General features: G+C 47.3%; 1 protein-coding gene across 1 annotated transcript in view; it reads right to left on the bottom strand.

The window, feature by feature from the left end:
* The window catches only part of LRP5 (LDL receptor related protein 5), a 412,593-nt gene that overhangs the window by 163,261 nt on the left and 229,882 nt on the right, over positions 1 to 19,450 (bottom strand). Inside the window, exon 7 of the mRNA XM_078682857.1 lies at positions 17,399 to 17,570. Coding sequence (XP_078538983.1) covers positions 17,399 to 17,570 — 172 coding nt within the window. The remainder of the gene's footprint in view (positions 1 to 17,398; positions 17,571 to 19,450) is intronic.

Genomic DNA, 19,450 nt, shown 5'->3' with positions numbered 1-19,450 from the left:
CCACCGCCATCTTATGATCTTTAGCCAGCCTGCCTTGCCTGCTGCAACAAACTAGACCTGCCCCGCCCTGTGCCACCATCCAAACCTCACTCAGACACCCTGCCTTCACCTCGTCCTCACCCCTCACAGTGCTGCTACCCCTACCCAGCTCTCACTCAGTGTTTTTCTCGCCAGTCCGGCTGTGACCTTGAGTGAGGACGAGCTCTGGAGTCTCGGAGATGATTCACTCACAGCAGGCCACCGCCTCATTTTCATTTAACATAAGCAGGCCTGAGTGAAGAACATTATTACATTTTTAGATAGATTGCATGCATCTGATCCATCCGAAATATATATTTATATTTATTTGCACAGCCAGCGGTCTTCGCTGACTGCACTGACTCACCGGTGCACAGCACTCCTCAAGTCAGTCACGTACGTCACCACGACCACCACGGCTGTGCTGTTTGCAGGCAGGCTCGTGGTGCTGGCCTGGAGTGGGTCGGAGACAGTCAGGGATTAGAAGAGGGCCGGGAGTCGGGACCGGACGGGACAACAAGACTGTGTGGCACTGGTGGCAGCCAGCAGCTGCAGTATTAATTATTTAACTCAGGTGGTTAATTCACGGCCATCACACAGGGGCCAGCCCAGCCAGGGGGCACCAGAGCAGCGCGCCAGCCGACTGTGCTGACACACACAGTCCGTCCCCCGCGGGCGCCGAGAGAGATCGATGGTGGCACTGGTGCGCCGTGCGCGTCACGCTCACGCGGCGTCACCTTCACTGGGCTGCCCTCCCTGGCTGAAGCGCTGCTCACCGATTGGCCACAAATTTTGCCCAGGGCCGTCATTGGTAGCGCTATCCAGCGCTACAAGATTGACGGCCCTGGGGACCCACACTTAGCAGTACAGCACTAGTAGTAGTGTGTCCGTCCCACTCCACATTCGCCACTACTCTAGGGTGCGTGCCGCCCCCGTCACAAACTAGGGTGTGCGCTCGGCTCTAAAGTTTAAACTGCGCAAGCAGCAGGTGCGCTTGCACAGTCAGTGCACTCCACTGCATGATTATTTTTGCCATAGCCCACAACCTAATGCCGCCCTCACCATTTTGCCGCCCTAGGCGGCCGCCTAGTCCTGCCTAATGGCAGAAACGGCCCTGCCTTTCACAAAAACAAAACAGCGCTTTATTTCTGCGATCAGGATCTTCTGATGCCCAACTACTCTTCGGGAAGCAACTAAAACATAGTTGTGGTTCAAAATAATGGCAGTATAACACTAACTTCGTAAAGGTTTAGAGGTGCATTTGGAAAACAAAAAACCTATAAAAACGCTTCAAACAATTAGAAAGGCATTGAGGCTTGCTGCGCTTTATCAAAAGAACCAAAGTCTTGCAGTAAAAGAATTAAAAACTCAGACTTTGCACCATCCATCGCTATATCAATCCCAAACCAATATGACCATCATCAAAACTAACCAGCCCCATCACTAGCAACTTTCAAAAAGTAACTCACTAGTTTCCAGTTCTAACATTTGAACTCGATCCATACACACACATACAGCACCACCAAACTGACAGCACCCATTTTGCTGGACCCAGAGAGATCTTTATAAAAAAACAACAACAAAAAACTTGTGAGCCCTGCTGTTTATTACATTAGTCAATGGATACACCCACAGTACGTACAGTGCTGTTATAAATAGTGCTAAATGGCACCCCTTACATTTGTGGCTTACGTTCTTCAGTTGTTTAGAGCAGAACAGATAAACCGAGCTCTGATGAAATGGCTCCTATCATGGCCCTCAGTCTAAAACAGAGACACAAAAGGTAACTAACTGTCTTGCGGTGGTTATGGATGTGCTAGGATGTCACTGAACATAAATTAATTTATTTAACATCTGATGATCAGACCACTAGAAGATGAGTTATTAGTTTTAAGTTGTGGTAATGACCATGAACACTGAAACAATACATCAGTGGGAATTACACGGGTTCCTAAAGCTTAAGAGAAACCGAAATACATTTAAAATGTTCATTTTTTTATGAAGTAGCGAATACTTTTACAGAAAGGGCACTTGACAAAAGCCCTGGCATCGAAGCAAATCTGCTTTCCAGTGAGCTGTGTTCCTGAAGTTGTACAGCCATAAATGACGAAGTTTGTCAACCCCCTGTTTAGTGAGGGAGAGTATCTTGCACTTTATGAGACAACAGGCTGGATTCTGAGACGCATGACTAGCCCTGACTCTAAATGTTTACAACAATCCTTTAACAAAGAGGACTTCACTTAGATCCGGATATGTATTTGCACTCAAAAACAAATGTTACAACTTCCGGGCAGCTGTTGGGACATTAGTCATAGCAAAATATAGTTTGCTCTATCAGGTGCTCAATGGACAATGAAGACTCATCCATTCACTCCATGGTCACCTAGGTTCACTAGCCTTTCTATCCAGGAACACACAAACACAGCCTCAGCTGGAGGAACTTGTCTTTGAAAAAAGAATGGGCAAGTAAGGGCATGATAATCCGCTATGACCGATATCGCAACAAAAGCAGGAGACTTCAGTGCCCTGCAAAACTGGAAGATCGGGGAATACACAACTGTTTCACATGTGTACACGGTACTGTGCTGTCTTGCCCACTGCTGAGGTTAATGCAACCTGACTTCAACTAAACCGATGTACACAAAAGGATTCCACCACAACTCTTCAATGCAGATCAGTGCAAAAGGGCTGTTCCTCTGCTTTCCCTATTCATGTGGCCATCAAGACGTGGTTTCCGACGCAAACCTCTACCGTCTTCAAAGGTACAATGATTTTATATGCAACTACTTTACCTTTCCTTGTAACCTGCTCCCAGATGATGCTGAAAGCCCTGAAGTAAGCATCCTCACATGCAAACTATTCAAAGGGAGGGCCAGTGAACTGGAAGGAAAAAGTATGCAAACATCTGTACCTGTTCCACGTACAGCTAAATGAAAGACAGGAAATAGAAATCGCTTTTAAGATAAGCATTTTTAGGTCTGACTTTAGCCAAGATCTTTTGATTTTATAGAATACTTCCTTATTGGGGCTACCAGCCATCCATCTTCATCCATTAGTCGGTTGTTTCTATGGTACGATTTCCGAGACCAAAAACTTTTTCTACTTTTTGACATTTTTTATGTTGGCTAGGGCAACTCAATTCTGCTGCAGTGCTTAGGAGATATTCTTGAGGGGAGGGTGCCACTTCAGTTAGGAAGCTATCGGATCTAGAACTTCTCCAGCAGTTTTAACATGCAGTGGAAGGACCGGAATCAAGGAAAAAAATTGAGCTCACAATCTGCTCACCATCACACAGAACTACTAATTCCAAAGGATGCCTTTCCTAAGCAGGATAAGCAGCCATGGAAATGATGACCACAGTGCTGGAACCTCTATAACAATATATAACCCAGTCCATCTGTTAAGAACATTTACTACTACAACTCGGAGTTTCGCAAGAGCGGCTTCTGCGCTGACGCAACAAGCAGGAGCTTCTGCCCAAACCATTTTGGATTTCCTCTCAAGATCACCCTGGGATATTCTGGGCCCTGGAGAGGAAACTCAGCTTGTCCTGAATCAGCCAGATGTCTGCATGAGACCGCCGATACATCACACATCTAGTTCAGTCTGTAGAAAGGGGACAAAAACAGCTTCCTGACTGATTTTTGAAATCGTAAGCATTACTTTTTGAGGGCCAAAAGAAGAGGGAGCTTAATTTAAAGCATGATTCTATAGGACCACAGAACCAAAAACGATGCAAAAATGCATCTTAACATAGAGATATACAGAATTCTTTTTTGGCCACTGACCATGTCACAGCCAAATATGCGGTGCAATTGCAAACTGTCTCTGAACATTAAACATAGGAGGTCGCCATCAATGTAATTTTATGGATTTTATTCGGGGCCTTCGTGCCATTCTGTTGTGTTAACACCTTGGCTGCGCGCAAATTCCATCACGGTGCTGGACATTCCGTTCTTGGGCGTGGTTCAGACGGCCCCCGGCCGTCTTGCGCACACGCCCACCGTGACTCATGACGGCCGGGGGTCGGCATGAGCACGGAAGGGGTTAAAGGTACTTTTAAAACAAGTAACAACACACTGTAATGCAAGTGGGTGACGAGCTAAAGAGTGTATGCTAATACCCCGAAGGTGGTCCTGGCCAATATGGACTCCTCCTCAAGACCAAACACATGGTTCTTTATGGTTAACCAACCATGTTATTTTTTCACTGGTTGTCCGAGAGGTGAAGTAAACTCTTTTGGAGTAAAGGGGGAGGTCTAATGTTTGTAGAAATGTGCTACCCACGAACGTGGCTAAAAGGTGGGTAAAGGGTCCACTTCAGTCTTCGATATCCGTTCCTTCAAGTTTTGGGACACATTCCACATCACAGAAGCCTTTCAGCGATCCCTCCAAGTTACTTCAGTAGAATGGTGTATCTAGGCCTGGGAATAATTTTACTTATGCCAGGAAAATAGCAAAATGTGCACATTTGACGGGATACAACATTTCCTGAAATGTTTAACAACACGATTTTGCTTAATTTTCAGCTATACAAGACAACTGTGTGCACAAAATATCTTACTCTAGAGACATTTTATGCTTATACAGTAGTGTCTTGCCAGTAATAGTTTTGTTTTACAAGATAGCCTCTCACGTGAAATTTTCACTCCAGATGTTAGCAAACGTCATTTTATATAATTTTGCATACATTTCTCAAACTTCTGTTGGGGTGGGGGGGTCGAATTACATAGCATCACGCACCCTACTTGAATCCTGGTTATTACCTTGATAGACAATGGTAGTTGCACTTCTGTCCCTCGCCTCAGCAGGGACTTTTACTATTGCAAACAGAACTCAGACGGTGCTACTAGCTCTGCTGAGCACCCATGGTAAGTGCAGAGCAAATCATGCCCAATTTTCACAGGGAACGTTGGAATGGCAACACAACAAAACAACACAAGGACGTTTCAAAACAGGTCCCACCAATCTCACCTCTGGCAGCGTGTAACTCTCACTTAGGTTTGCACGTCGGCGCCAGAAGAGAATTTGCAGGCGTTGAGCCATTATGCGTTGTACTTCATAGAGATGGAGAGAGATGCTAAAGAGACAGCAAGAGAGAGGCAGAGTCAATTATCCCCTTCTATGGCTATAGCAGATGTGGCTGCCAGCCTTTGAAGCCCCTAGCCTTGTCCCCATGGACTGCAGCTTCGAAAAAACATATGTACTTTCCGGAACACAGACTTTTTTCATAAAAATATCTGAAATTGTATTTGTGAGCTAAGCCCGATGCCAGGGCACATACATACACACGTGTTTGTTCACTCGCAAGCTACAACTGTGGACGCTGCTGGCCCTCAGTATTTGAACGCTTGGACTATCTACAACTTAGAATGTGGATGCCAGCCGGAAACCACTGACAAGAGCAAGTGGAGGAGCCTGCTTAACAGGAATGACAATGAGGCGAGCACAATGTGCAGGGCACTGCCAGGAATCCGCAGTGCCAATGTCGAAGCCACAACAAAAACCAGCAGGAAGGTCTTCTCCGGTCTTCTCTCCTCGCTTTTTTCCTCATCCCCATCTGCGAATCCACCATCAGAGCTTGCATTTACCTTACCTCTAGGACTGCATCCTGATATTGACTCGGGCTTCCAACTTTAGGAGGGGGAGTATTCCCGCTACACAAGACAGCCAACGAGTGCTGGGAAGAGAAGCCACGATTATGAAAGGACCTAGCTTTACATAAGAAGGGACAAACTCACTAATAGTAGAATCTTTTTTGTCAGTAAAAAGAAGGTAGAAAGAGTGAGCGCACACACAGAATATTTCCTAAAGGATATATTAATTAAGAGTTTGACTTCCAGTTGCAAAGGGTGGAAGAACAAAACTCCAGACTGGGTGTATGACCACAGATCAAGGAGAAAGTCAAGAAGCAAATGAGATGCTGGGAGCAGAAACAGTAGGAATGGTACACTAACCTTACAGTTCTGCTGACAAACAGACCTAAGATCGTTATGTCGCTTGTTTTGGGGTGCGAGGGATGCGCCACAAATTGAGAAATGTGAGCATGATGGAAATTATGATCTTTGAGAAACTGATATGCCATTTTAAGAGTTGACCAAAAAGTGTAGATTAAAGGAATACAAGGTTATGATGTGGTTAAGGATCCTATAGGAAATAAGATTTTTAGCTAGGAGATAAAAGGGAAGAGGAGAAGGCTTAGCTCCTTACCACTTGCACCAGCACGTGCTGTGAAAGCCTGTACAGATGAGTGTACCTTTTCTAATTTGGAGGCAGGCCTTTATCTGGACACCAAAAGCACAGAGCGTGTGGCGAGCTTCTTTGTCAGGAGGCATTCCTTTCTAACAACATGTAGAAGTTGCCAATGAAAGGTGGGCAGACAGACCACAGACCGGTGGCGGTCTAGGTGATCAGCAAGGGGACGGACTGTGACCAGGTTTGAGAGACCAGGCACCGAGCAAACTGCCAATGTGTGCAAGCTGCCGAAGGCTTGCAGTGACACCTTCATCTTCCCAAGTCTGCAAGACATGGGGGAGGAGTCTGCTTTTGCACAGACAAGCCCCTCCCACCCCAAACCACGCTCTTAGACACCCTATGAACCAAGACTAAGGAACTGAGAGACAGACGTTCCCACTAAAAGCCTAAACTATACACTGAAGGGCACTTAGACCAGCCTCCAATTACCAGTGCAAGTGGGTGGTAAAATGTTACAAGCCTTCAACTGGAAACATACAACAGCGGTTTTAAGATAAAGATTTAGCCGAAGACCTCACATTTGACCACATTTATTTCTGTTGGCTGTCCAAACCAGTGACTTGCCCACCTTGTTAGGGGTATAGTCGATATTTATTTGGAGCAAACTGCTACCTGCCCTGAGCCTGCTTCTGAACTCCCCCAATGTTTTCTTATAATGGGAGAAATACATAAGAAGACTGTATGAACTTTATTTTGGCTGGTGGCTGTAGGTGGTTATTGGACAGTATCTATAGTGGATACGGACATGTGAAATTACTGTTTCGGGTTTTAAGACTATTTCATCCATTTCTATAACAGTAATTCATTTTGTAAACTTCTACCCCAAAAGTGGAAATATGGAGCAGTCGAGGCTTACTCCAGGAGGTGGTAAAGGGTTTGGAACTCAATTACAGTATGACAGAGTATTCACACGCCAGATATGCTCAATCCGGATGAGTTATAGCTTTTAAGATGACCACAATTACAGGAGGACGAGTTATGGAATGAGTCCGCAAAAATGCGCTCTGACTCCGTCCCTGCTCCCAAACTAACGTCTTCTGATGTCTCCACGTGCCTGAAACGAAAAAAGGAAAAACAAACCATTGCTTCAACCCCAGCAAAATGGAGGAATGGGTCGTCACTGCTGAGGGTGGGGTGGGAGGGGGGTGGGAGGGGGGGGGGCGCGACATAATGAACATAATGGCGAAGAAGAACAGAATGGACAAAATTACATTTTTCAAAATTCCCTGCAAAAGGATATTTTCAGTTTTTGGGGCAAAAAAAGCTGCGAGAGTCACGCCTCCTTGGAAGACAGTCTCATCTAATACCAGAGCAGAGGTGAGTTGTCCTATCCCGGGCATCCAGTAATTTTTCAGACTGTAAAATACAGGGATTGCCTGTATCCGATGCAGCAGTAAGTACTTGCATACAGATCTCGGCAGCAGGCACATTGACCCAGTCAGTTGTCCGATTAGGCGTATTAAAGAAAGCTTGGCCGATTAAACAGAATGGCTCAACAATCAATCAACCAATTATGTGGGCCCCGTGATGTTTACATGCAGACTCTGGAGAAGCGTCTGTGCCGTTTCTCGGAATGCAATGCTGAGGCACAAAGGGTCCATCTGCTCCGAGAAGATGAGGGATGGCAGTAAAACCATTAATACAAACTTTTTTTTAAATAACTTGGTTTATTACTCAAGCGGTTAAACGCAAACTCCCCACCTCCTTCACTATAACGAGCTATTCTTTCTCACGCTCGTTTTGTTCCGCCTGACGAACGAGAACTCCCAAAGCAAACAAGTGCCAAGAAATAGAAGAAAACAACATTTGCGGACCTTTCTCCGCGCTGGCCCCGGCGAAACAAAGGGCGAGCATCAGAAATCTACCTTTGCGGGGAACCAACTTTTTCAGGATAATGGAAATAAAAAAAAGGCCCGAATCACAATTCCCGTTCTGTTTCTGTGCACTAATTCCGCTTTCTTCCTGAAGAATGGGCGCGAGGGATGAAAGTGCCGCTGCTGGCGCCCGGCCAGGAGAGCCTTTCAACAGCGCAGCACAATGCCTGCTCTGCCTCAGGGGTCAGGCACGAAACCCTGGCTGCACCCACGACAAGGCCTCGCTCGCCCTGGCGGCCCGAAGGCAACTGCAGTCTCCCTGACCAGAGGCGGTGCAGCAGGCATCTCTTGTGGCACGGAGAGGTGCAGCAGGCATCTCTTGTGGCACGGACAGGTGCAGCAGGCATCTCTTGTGGCACGGACAGGTTCAGCAGGCATCAACTGTGGCACGGACCAGTGCAGCAGCATCTTGCTCCCTGGCACGGACTGGTGCAGCAGCATCTAGCTCCCTGGCACGGACCGGTGCAGCAGGCATCAATTGTGGCACGGACAGGTTCAGCAGGCATCAATTGTGGCACGGACAGGTTCAGCAGGCATCAACTGTGGCACGGACAGGTGCAGCAGGCATCAACTGTGGCGCGGACAGGTGCAGCAGGCATCTCTTGTGGCACGGACCGGTGCAGCAGCATCTAGCTCCCTGGCACGGACCGGTGCAGCAGCATTTCCCTTCCACAGCTCAGCAGCAGCCATCAAATGTGGCACAGACCAGTGCAGCAGGCATCAAATGTGGCACAGACCAGTGCAGCAGGCATCAAATGTGGCACAGACCAGTGCAGCAGGCATCAAATGTGGCACAGACCAGTGCAGCAGGCATCCAACACCCTGGCACGGAGCGGTGCAGCAGGCATCTCTTGTGGCACGGAGCGGTGCAGCAGGCATCTCTTGTGGCACGGACTGGTGCAGCAGCATCTTCCTGGACAGGGACCGCTGCAGCAGGAATATCCCCTACAGGGACCGCTGCAGCAGGCATTTCCCCCCATCAGGGACCGCTGCAGCAGGCATTTCCCCATCTGGGACCGCTGCAGCAGGCATTTCCGCAACAGGGACCGCTGCAGCAGGCATTTCCCCAACAGGGACCGCTGCAGCAGGCATTTCCCCAACAGGGACCCCTGCAGCAGGCATTTCTACAACGGGGACCCCTGCAGCAGGCATTTCCCCAACAGGGACCGCTGCAGCAGGCATTTCCCCAACAGGGACCGCTGCAGGAGGCAGTTCCCCAACAAGGACCCCTGCAGCAGGCATTTCTCCAAGAGGGCCCGCTGCAGCAGACATTTCTCCAACAGGGACCGCTGCAGCAGGCATATCCCCAACAGGGACCGCTGCAGCAGGCATTTCCCCAACAGGGACCACTGCAGCAGGCAGTTCCCCAACAGGGACCGCTGCAGCAGGCATTTCCCCAACAGGGACCGCTGCAGCAGGCACTTCCCCACTGCAGCACGATGGAAGGTGGTGCTGCAACTGGTATTACAATGGCAGATGCCGCTGCAGCAGGCATCTCCCAGACAGAAAGTGCTGCAGCAAGCATCTCCCAGACAGAAAGTGCTGCAGCAGGCATCTCCCAGACAGAAAGTGCTGCAGCAGGCATCTCCCAGACAGAAAGTGCTGCAGCAGGCATCTCCCAGACAGAAAGTGCTGCAGCAGGCATCTCCCAGACAGAGTGTTGAAGCTGGCATCTCCTTGACCGGGGCAGCTACAGCTGCCACCTCTTAGGCACAGTCGGCTGCAGCAGGCATCTCACCCAGGGACTGCTGCAGTAGGCATCTCACTGACAGGGACTGCTGCAGAAGCCATTTCACTGACAGGGACTGCTGCAGAAGCCATCTCACTGACAGGGACTGCTGCAGAAGCCATCTCACTGACAGGGACTGCTGCAGAAGTCATTTCACTGACAGGGACTGCTGCAGAAGGCTTCTCACACAGGGACTGCTGCAGAAGGCATCTCACTAACAGGGACTGCTGCAGAAAGCTTCTCACACAGGGACTGCTGCTGAAAGCTTCTCACACAGGGACTGCTGCAGAAGGCATCTCACACAGGGACTGCTGCAGAAGGCATGTCACTGACAGGGACTCCTGCAGAAGGCATGTCACTGACAGGGACTCCTGCAGAAGGCATCTCACACGGGGACTGCTGCAGAAGGCATCTCACACAGGGACTGCTGCAGAAGGCATCTCACACAGGGACTGCCGCAGAAGGCATCTCACACAGGGACTGCCGCAGTAGTCATCTCACTGACAGGGACTGTCATTTCACTGACAGGGACAGCTGCAGAAGGCATTTCACTGACAGGGACTGCTGCAGAAGGCATCTCACACAGGGACTGCTGCAGAAGGCATCTCACACAGGGACTGGTGCAGAAGGCATCTCACACAGGGACTGCTGCAGAAGGCATCTCACACAGGGACTGCTGCAGAAGGCATCTCACACAGGGACTGCTGCAGAATGCATGTCACTGACAGGGACTGGTGCAGAAGGCATGTCACTAAAAGGGACTGCTGCAGAAGGCATGTCACTAAAAGGGACTGCTGCAGAAGGCATGTCACTGACAGGGACTGCTGCAGAAGGCATGTCACTGACAGGGACTGCTGCAGAAGACATGTCACCGACAGGGACTGCTGCAGAAGGCATGTCACTGACAGGGACTGCTGCAGAAGGCATGTCACTGACAGGGACTGCTGCAGAAGGCATGTCACTGACAGGGACTTCTGCAGAAGGCTTCTCACACAGGGACTGCTGCAGAAGGCATCTTACACGGGGACTGCTGCAGAAGGCATGTCACTGACTGGAACTGCTGCAGAAGGCATCTCACACAGGGGCTGCTGCAGAAGGCTTCTCACACAGGGACTGCTGCAGAAGGCATGTCACTGACAGGGACTGCTGCAGAAGGCATGTCACTGACAGGGACTGCTGCAGAAGGCATGTCACTGACTGGAACTGCTGCAGAAGGCATCTCACACAGGGACTGCTGCAGAAGGCATGTCACTGACAGGGACTGCTGCAGAAGGCATGTCACTGACAGGGACTGCTGCAGAAGGCATGTCACTGACAGGGACTGCTGCAGAAGGCATGTCACTGACAGGGACTGCTGCAGAAGGCATGTCACTGACAGGGACTGCTGCAGAAGGCATGTCACTGACAGGCACTGCTGCAGAAGGCATGTCACTGACAGGCACTGCTGCAGAAGGCATGTCACTGACAGGGACTGCTGCAGAAGGCATGTCACTGACAGGGACTGCTGCCGAATGCATCTCACACAGGGACTGTCATCTCACTGACCGGGACCACTGCACTTTAACCTGCTTCCCGATGACAGGGCCGCTGCCTTCCTCTTCCGGCCTCTCCTAGCAGGGCCGCCTTCGAAAGCTTCTCCCTGGCCGTGCTCATAAGGCCTCTGTGGCAGCGCTCGGACCTGGGACAGGGGTTGTCGCAGATGACACTTAAGCCAGACAATTTACAGAGCCTTCACCTGGAGAAGAGTGTGGCAGGACTTTTCAAGGCACTTTAATGAGAACGCAAGGAGGGGGAAGCTCTCACCAGCCTCACATTATATCTCGAGATCTCTTGAGAGCCTCGACGTCGACATTTAATATGATGGGATAGGGGCACTTCTGGTCTACGGTGGAACCCGCGTCATCCCAACTACGGACGTCTGAGGGGTTTCTTTTCGTCTTTTGCTCATTAACACAGCGCGGCGGCGGCCTTCACTCTAAATGCTTGTGAAGGGGACTGGATGGGGAGAAGAAGCATTTCAATGAGTTTCTTTTGAAGGTCTCGGCTGAATGAAAGGGGAGGTTTTAAGGGACCGAGGAAGGAGAAAAGGCCACTTGTCAAACTCAAGTTCAAGTGACAGCCCCGGCTCCCACGGCAGGGTGCAGATGGCGGTGGGGGTGCCCCCCTTAAAGGCTGCTTTACCTCCATTGTGGCCTCCTCACTTGGGACACAAGGCAGGGGTCAGCCAGTGTGCAACAGGCTTCGCTTCCTTTCCCACAGGGCGACTGTGGTCAATCACTTTATAGGGTGGGGGAATAAGGGAGGAGGACTTTATTTAGGCTTTTCGATTATGTTCAGGGGCATTTACATGCTAGATGGAGGGGTGCCCCGCCTCCTTCTCAAGAGCCCCTCAGGCCACACGAAAACAAAGCCACAAAGATATTGTCTCTCGGTAAAACCAGTGGATCTTACACAAACACTGAAGACGGACACCCATTTTGAATGCATAATATCTATAAACTTTCTGGGATTTGCTCTTTGGACAATGGTCTATTTGTGTCCCCTCTTTTCCCAAGGCCTGGTCAGGGTGAGGCAGAGAGGTCTCAGCAGTCAGTGCCACACTAGTGAGCGCCTACCCAGGAGGTCATGTCAGACCTGCAGGAGGCCCTGCAGACCAGGAGGCACTGCTCGAGCAGCCAGGAGATCCTGGAGCAGCAGAGGGACAGGAGATTCAGGCAGAGGGTCAAAGTAGCTCTGTGAAGGCCCTAGCAAGAAAAATAGGTCGTGCTGGGGGGAGCGAACAGGGATCGGGCTGTGAGGACCACAGGCTGCAGAGGCGGGGGACGCCGTCCCTCAGGGACACAGGCGAAGCTGCAGGCATGCGATGGATGATGGAGGAAGCGTTGATGGTCTGGGCGAACCTCAGGTCTGAAGCAATCTTGTGATTGGAACAGGAGGGAGTGCTGCTGGGGACAGGGGACCCAGGGTGTGGGCCAGCATGGCTGCCGCAGGCCAGAGAGCAAGAGCAGAAGGTCACAGAAACACAGTCTGGAACAAGAAAGGGGGCTACAAGACAGAGTGCAGCAGGCTCCCTCGGTTACACCTGAGAGTAACAGAAGTGAGGGGTAGGAAATGGAGGGTCTGAAAGTCGAGGTGAGCATCTGGCCATGAACAGACACAGTAGCAACGCCAAGCATGTGGTGATTTGAAGAGACAGTGGGAATTCTTCAAATGGGGTAGCCCCAAAGAGCCTTGTAGACGCCCCAACACATGCTGCACGTCAGGAAGGAGGTAAGCCGCGAGAAAACCTGAATGTTTACACCATGCTTCATGACAAGAGTTGGCACAATGAGTCAGATACCATCTTCTCTGAAATGATCATGGGACACCATATGTCAGGTTATTGTGAGGTTTATTTTTAACAAACATTACAGGAGCAGACACCATATCAACCAGGCCGAGAAGTCCACTCCAGCACACTGCTCTAGAGGGAGCTCCGGGGAGCCCTGCAGGGCTCGAAGTCTCCACGAGCACTTGGCTTCTCCATCGATTGAGGCCTTCTCCCCAGTCCATGGGCACCGCTGGGAGAAGCAGGAGCTGTAAGGAGTAAAGTGCTGCGTGTGGATTGTTATGACTTGGTAAATGTGGGGGTCGAGGGCGGCTTAGTGGATGGCAAAGTATTGGACGTTAAGTGCCTCAGTAATAACAGCACGACTCAGGCAATCCCCCCTGTTTGGTTATACTCTGCCCTCTCTGCCAAGCGCTGGGCCCGGGTAAGGCTGAACAATATTTGATTCTACCCACCAGGAGACATGGTTGGTGTCATAAATGCCTCAGTGCTGCACTTGAATACATCCTGAGGATATCCTGCAGATTGAGAACTGTTGCCCACACACGAGTATTTTATCCCACAGGAATCAGCACAGAGTTGGATGCCAGGCAGTGAGCAGCGATCAACACAAGATCTTGCACGAAGAACTCTGCTCTGCCAATCCTAAATTATTTCTTAGCATTAACAAACATACATAATTTTAGGCAAAAATCGCAGGCCTCTGTAAAACTCACCTTACCCTGTTTATGAAGCCAACTATTATGGTTAGGCCGACAAGGAGGTGAAACCGAGCACAAGGCAATAACCTACATAGAACCTTTGGAGAAAACCAGCTCAGTGGTTGTGGGGGGCACTGAAGAACAACTCCCTCGGTTCCCCCTTCCTGGATTCAAATCTTTGCCTCCAACCTCCCTCCTGTTCTTCAGATCTCTAATAAGTTCTCAGAAAAGATGATTTCTTGCAGCGTTCGTGGCTTGCTTGCCAGCAGTCCTGCGTCACAGCCCGGTGTGCTCGTCCTGTTCTCAGAGTGATATTCAGATGAACGCACAGATCTCTGCAAATGATCAAAAGCCGAGCTATACCTTCGTCTCCCAGCAATTGAGTAAGAGCTGCAGAGCAGAGGCAGCCTTCTGAAGGCAGGGGCACGTTTTACTGCACGACAGAGGGGTTGGAACTCCCCCGCCCCATGTTGCCTGGCCCGTGTTACACCCCAGACAAACATTTTGGGATACCATCTTTGGGATAACATTTTTATTTCAAAGAAATCGATTCTTACCTAACTTTGTATTCTTTTTTACATTAAACTTCTACTAAAAAACTCTCCACTTGCTCAGACAGCCACAGGTGGGACACTATTGCATAAAACTCCCACTTTTTTGTATTTATCCCCACCCACAAAGACACGTTTAAATTCCTCGTTGGTATAAAGACAGAAGAAGTGAGTATTTCCCAGTTGAGCAAAGGCTCACGCAACAAGACTAGTCAGATACAGCTCTTCCAAGAAATAACATTAAATGTACAGAACCACCTCCCAGGTTGAGAGGTACAGAGAAAAAAGATAATTCAAAGGACCTTAGACAGAAACAGAATTGATTGTGATACAGGAGCAAATACAGAGTTTGAGCCCATGGTCTGGCTCATCAGCAGAAGGCAGGGCCTGCTGGCCTCAGTTACTTTAATTACCAAATTGTTCATGTACCATTATAATGCTGAAAAGAATGAGACTGAAGCAGGAAATATTTCACAAGACTGAAATGCACGCGTTAAATGTATTTTACGAGGGACAAATCAAGAATGCAATCAACATGGACAAAACGAAGTTCTAAAATAAGATCTGTTATTACATATAGTTCCAAGTAAAGCAGGTCAACAATGAGCAGCATCTAACATTTTACACCAAGATCTCCTGCAGCCTTTCCAATCCCTTCTCTTAAAGCAGGCATCAAGGCACGGTGCATGAACGCATGTATTGCCTTATCAGTGAATGGTAACCCCATGCTGCGCATGTCCAGGTCTCAATAGATCTTAAGTACCACCAAGAAGGTATTCTCATTACCTCAAGCGAGCAGAGAACTACAGGTGAAGGGGGCTAGGAGTAGCCCTAGCCTCCTATTAGCAAGTTTTGAAGACCAAAACCACTAACAAGGAGTTTGACCAAACCAGCATTTGATGGTCAAATCGGAAATTCCATTGATCATGCCACAGACTAGCCTGTCTCTGCTGGAGCCTTTTAACTCTCCATAATCTTCCATTAAATTATTTGACAATACCTGTTTCGATTAATAAGAATGAAGATGTATTCCCCTGCCGTGTTTTCTGGCTGGTAGCAGGATTAATGCATTACTTGTTCCTCCTTCTCTGTCAGAAGCAGCACGGCGCTGCGAGCCAGGATGCTCCACACACAGACGTGCTTTCTCCCACTTCTAATAGAGTAAGAAGCTGGGAGGGTCAGAGATGGACACAAAGTTACTGCAGTGTGCCAGGCCTACAAGTGGGAAAGCCAGCACTGGATAGTGGGGCTAGTGGTACAAACTGCTTCCCCCTAGAGTCAGTGCAGGTGGAGCCTACAATTGGGCCCACTGTGCATAAGGAGCGGCTTGCCCTAGACAGCAAGAAACTGCTGCATTCTTAGAGAAAAAATGTTCACATATAAAGAGGAGTACACTTCCATCTCTTCCTTCAGCTATCATTCTGCATCAACATCTTACTCTTCGTCAGTCCTTCTTAATGTTACCAAAGGATTCAAAGTCACCAGTGAACCAATACTCCAGGCCTGGGCTTCTCTTTTACAAATCATTATTTCAAATACCTCAAGTAAAAAGAGTTCTAGGATTACACATCCTAGAATGCATCTGGTTGTTTATCAGAAATCCAAGACTGAAGCACTGTGTCCATGGTGATATTAAGTCACTGGGTACCCATAGATCAGGCTTTTATTATCAAAAGCATGGTCAACACAGTCTGTTGACCACAATCTCCAAGTGAATAGAGTGGGTTTGGTCAGGACAAGACTCACAAACCGGTCGCTTGGATTTCCAGGTATTACTAGACATTGACCCACAAATAAGTGTGTATAATAAAGGGCTCACACAAATTGAAAAGGGAAGATCTTTGTATAAACAGCTTATGGACATAAAAAACACATGAAATAGGACTGCTTGATTAATATTTGCAACAAACGCAAACGTAATGCATTTTTCATTGGTTATCTAGATGGGTAAAATGCAAAAGGAGAAAACAGACACTGCTTAGCAACGTTCCAGTTTAGACGTTTCAAAGACCTGTTCCATTGTCAGCCCTTATGTAGGCATAGTGCAGTACCATAGTGTGATATACACTCAAAAACCATCACAGCTGCTTCAGTTACAATATAGGCCATGTTACTGTCCCTCTATGCCACTTTGCTCTGTAAACAAGCAGGTAGATAAATGGCTCTTAAGAGGGATGCGAGAAAAACCTCAATATTTTGGAGTAAGGTAAAGCATAACAATATAAATTCACTTAGTAGAGGGAAAGGTTGAAATCCATCCAGTATCCTGGGGGGCGGGGGGATTTGAGGGGTGGACCCGTGACATTTCTAGCTTTGTTTATTTAAAAAAAAAAAAACCAAGAAAGAATTTTGGCAAAAAAGCTGCACATCACTGAAGTATAGACAGTTTGGTTGATAACATTAACAAGATAGTGTTGCTATTTAACAAGTTTGATTTAGGCAAAGAGTTAATACAATGTCGATCCCTTGCCTTCAGTCTAATGTCAGCTGATTTTCAATTTGAAATTTCCATAACTGTTAGCAATACATCTACCAATAACGGGTGAATAATCAGTTAAAAACAATGTGAATTATTGTTCCTTTATACTAAATGCAAGACTAGCGCTGATATAAGGAGATAGAATTTTCATCTTAAAAAGGTAGGCTGCAGTGTAAACCAACCTACTGTTTAAAAAAATACAAGAGTTTGAATTGTTCTTAACTAAACACAAAATGGAATATATCTTAGAGCACACTTTATCCCAGATCACTTTCCATTTTCACAATGCTCGGAGATCGATCAAATACTTGACCAAAACCATAAGGTGGTACATGGCCCATTGATTCGACATACTGCTCAAGAACAACCTTTAACATATTTGTTTAATCGGAAGCCTATCCTCTGTCAAAAGAAAATAAATAGAACAGAATGCACACACAGAATGAGTCAGTTGTATGTCCTACCTCTATTTTGTCTGTTTTTGCATCTCCCCAATAGAGTTTTCCTTCTGTTAGATCCAGAGCCAAGCCATTGGGCCACCCTAGGGAGGCGTTCACCAGGACCAGCCGGTTGGAGCCATCCAGGTAAGCAGACTCAATCTTTGGACTCACACCCCAGTCTGTCCAGTACATATAGCTGCAAAAAGAAAGAACATGTTAGCTGTACTGTAAAACGTAGAACCACCACTCTTCAACTAAAGACATTACCCGATTAGAAAGTAAACTAGTATGACGAAGACAGTAAATCCCAATTAAATTAGGGACATGCTATCGGAGGGGAAGGAAGGTAAAACAGACAATCTCAGCAATGGACTAGCCAACTGCATCCCAAGTCACCAGTCACATGCACCCAGGTCTTACAATAATTACATCTAGTATTCAGAAATCAATATGTCCTGTGATCTGCAATTACATGGCCACTCTTCTTCCATATAGTTTATTGCTGCATGAATGAGCCCATCGATTGTTTTCTGAAGGTCTTACTCAAAGCAGAATAGGGTTCAATTTCGACATCAGATACCAGTCTTTCTACTTCAATGAATGTAACATTTTAATATATCTTGGATTCAGACACACATACTCCCTGGAAAGCTGTGCCTCCTCCTCTTACCCGCTCAACAGTATTATAATAATCCAGTTTGTTCAAAATCTGGGTTTGGCCCACTTTCCATTGTAAATGTAAACCTTTCTCTGGCAAAGATATTGTACAGAGTTAAGATTCAGGTGTGCCAGTGGACATTAGTACTGGCATACTCTTTGAAAGTCGCGAAGCTTGGCACTGAGATATAGAGCCTCATAACTGGCACGCCCTGCCATATGGTACCCTTCAATACATGGCCTGGCAATAATTATTCCAAGCTTACGACAAAAAAAAAAAAAAAAAAGTTAGTGTCTTTCTACCGTGGGAGTCTGAATTAATCTTACAATGTTAAATCAAACTCAAACATAACTGACATATGCCTCAAGTTGGCTGGTTCAACTACAAGAATTTACGTAAAATGTTCTACAGAGCACACATGAAAATGTTAGCAGCTTAATGAACAAAACCATAACAAATTTAAATAAAACAATAACACATGGTTAAAATCCATTTCCCCATCCAAGTCTACACCCCACCAAAGACTAATCAACCAACATTTACTAGAATAAAACACAATCGCTCATGCACATTCTCGAAGACAAAAAATACAAATACAACCCAGATGCAGTTCACTGAAACATTAATGGCAATGAAAACAGAAAACTGAGCTCAAATGGCAAAACATACATTCCGACGAAGGTAACAGTTAACATTCAATCGTAAAAAAAATACAGAAAGATTATATCATTTTGAAAAAATATACTACTCACCAATGATCCAAGTCTTGAAACCCACCATGCAAATAAAAATTTAGAATGTTCAATAAATCACAATCATCTACATTTCTGTTCAACAAACCAACATCCACCACCGTGGCTCCGGAGAGTAAAAAACTTAGGCACCTAAATAATCAAGATTATCAGACCCAATACTGCTTCCCATAGTAAAACTCCACGCACACACTTAAAGCACCCCACTACCTTTCTGAATAAGGTATCACATTCAAAAGTAGGCAAAGCTTTCTAGTCTGCAGTTTCTCTCCGCTATCAAAACTAGAGACTCCAAAATCAATAAACCACACTGAATATCTAGGTGCTCCACGTCCCTAGAAGAAAGCCAACACAAGCATATACAATATAGCACTTCCAATCAGAGTAATAGTAAATGCCTCAGTCCTGAGCTGCACAATCTCAACCAAATAAAGAAACTAAGCATGAACCCTGTTTAAAAATTCAAGATGAGGATAGTTCAACCAAATACAGAACTTTTATCAGCTTATAAGAAACACAAGCTCCCACAAAAAGTCGAAACAACTACTTCCTTTGAGCCTAGAACACTGGCCCAGATTTTACTGGGCGGTAATTATGCCTGATAAAATTGCATGCAGCCGCCAAGCCTCTCCTACTATGCCAGACCATATCTGGTCCTGTCCTCCC

This window comes from Lissotriton helveticus, chromosome 3_1 (genome assembly GCF_964261635.1).
Source record: "Lissotriton helveticus chromosome 3_1, aLisHel1.1, whole genome shotgun sequence".
Taxonomy (NCBI): Eukaryota; Metazoa; Chordata; class Amphibia; order Caudata; family Salamandridae; genus Lissotriton; species Lissotriton helveticus.
Note: the sequence above shows the minus strand (reverse complement) of the source record. Positions and strands in the feature narration are given on the sequence as shown.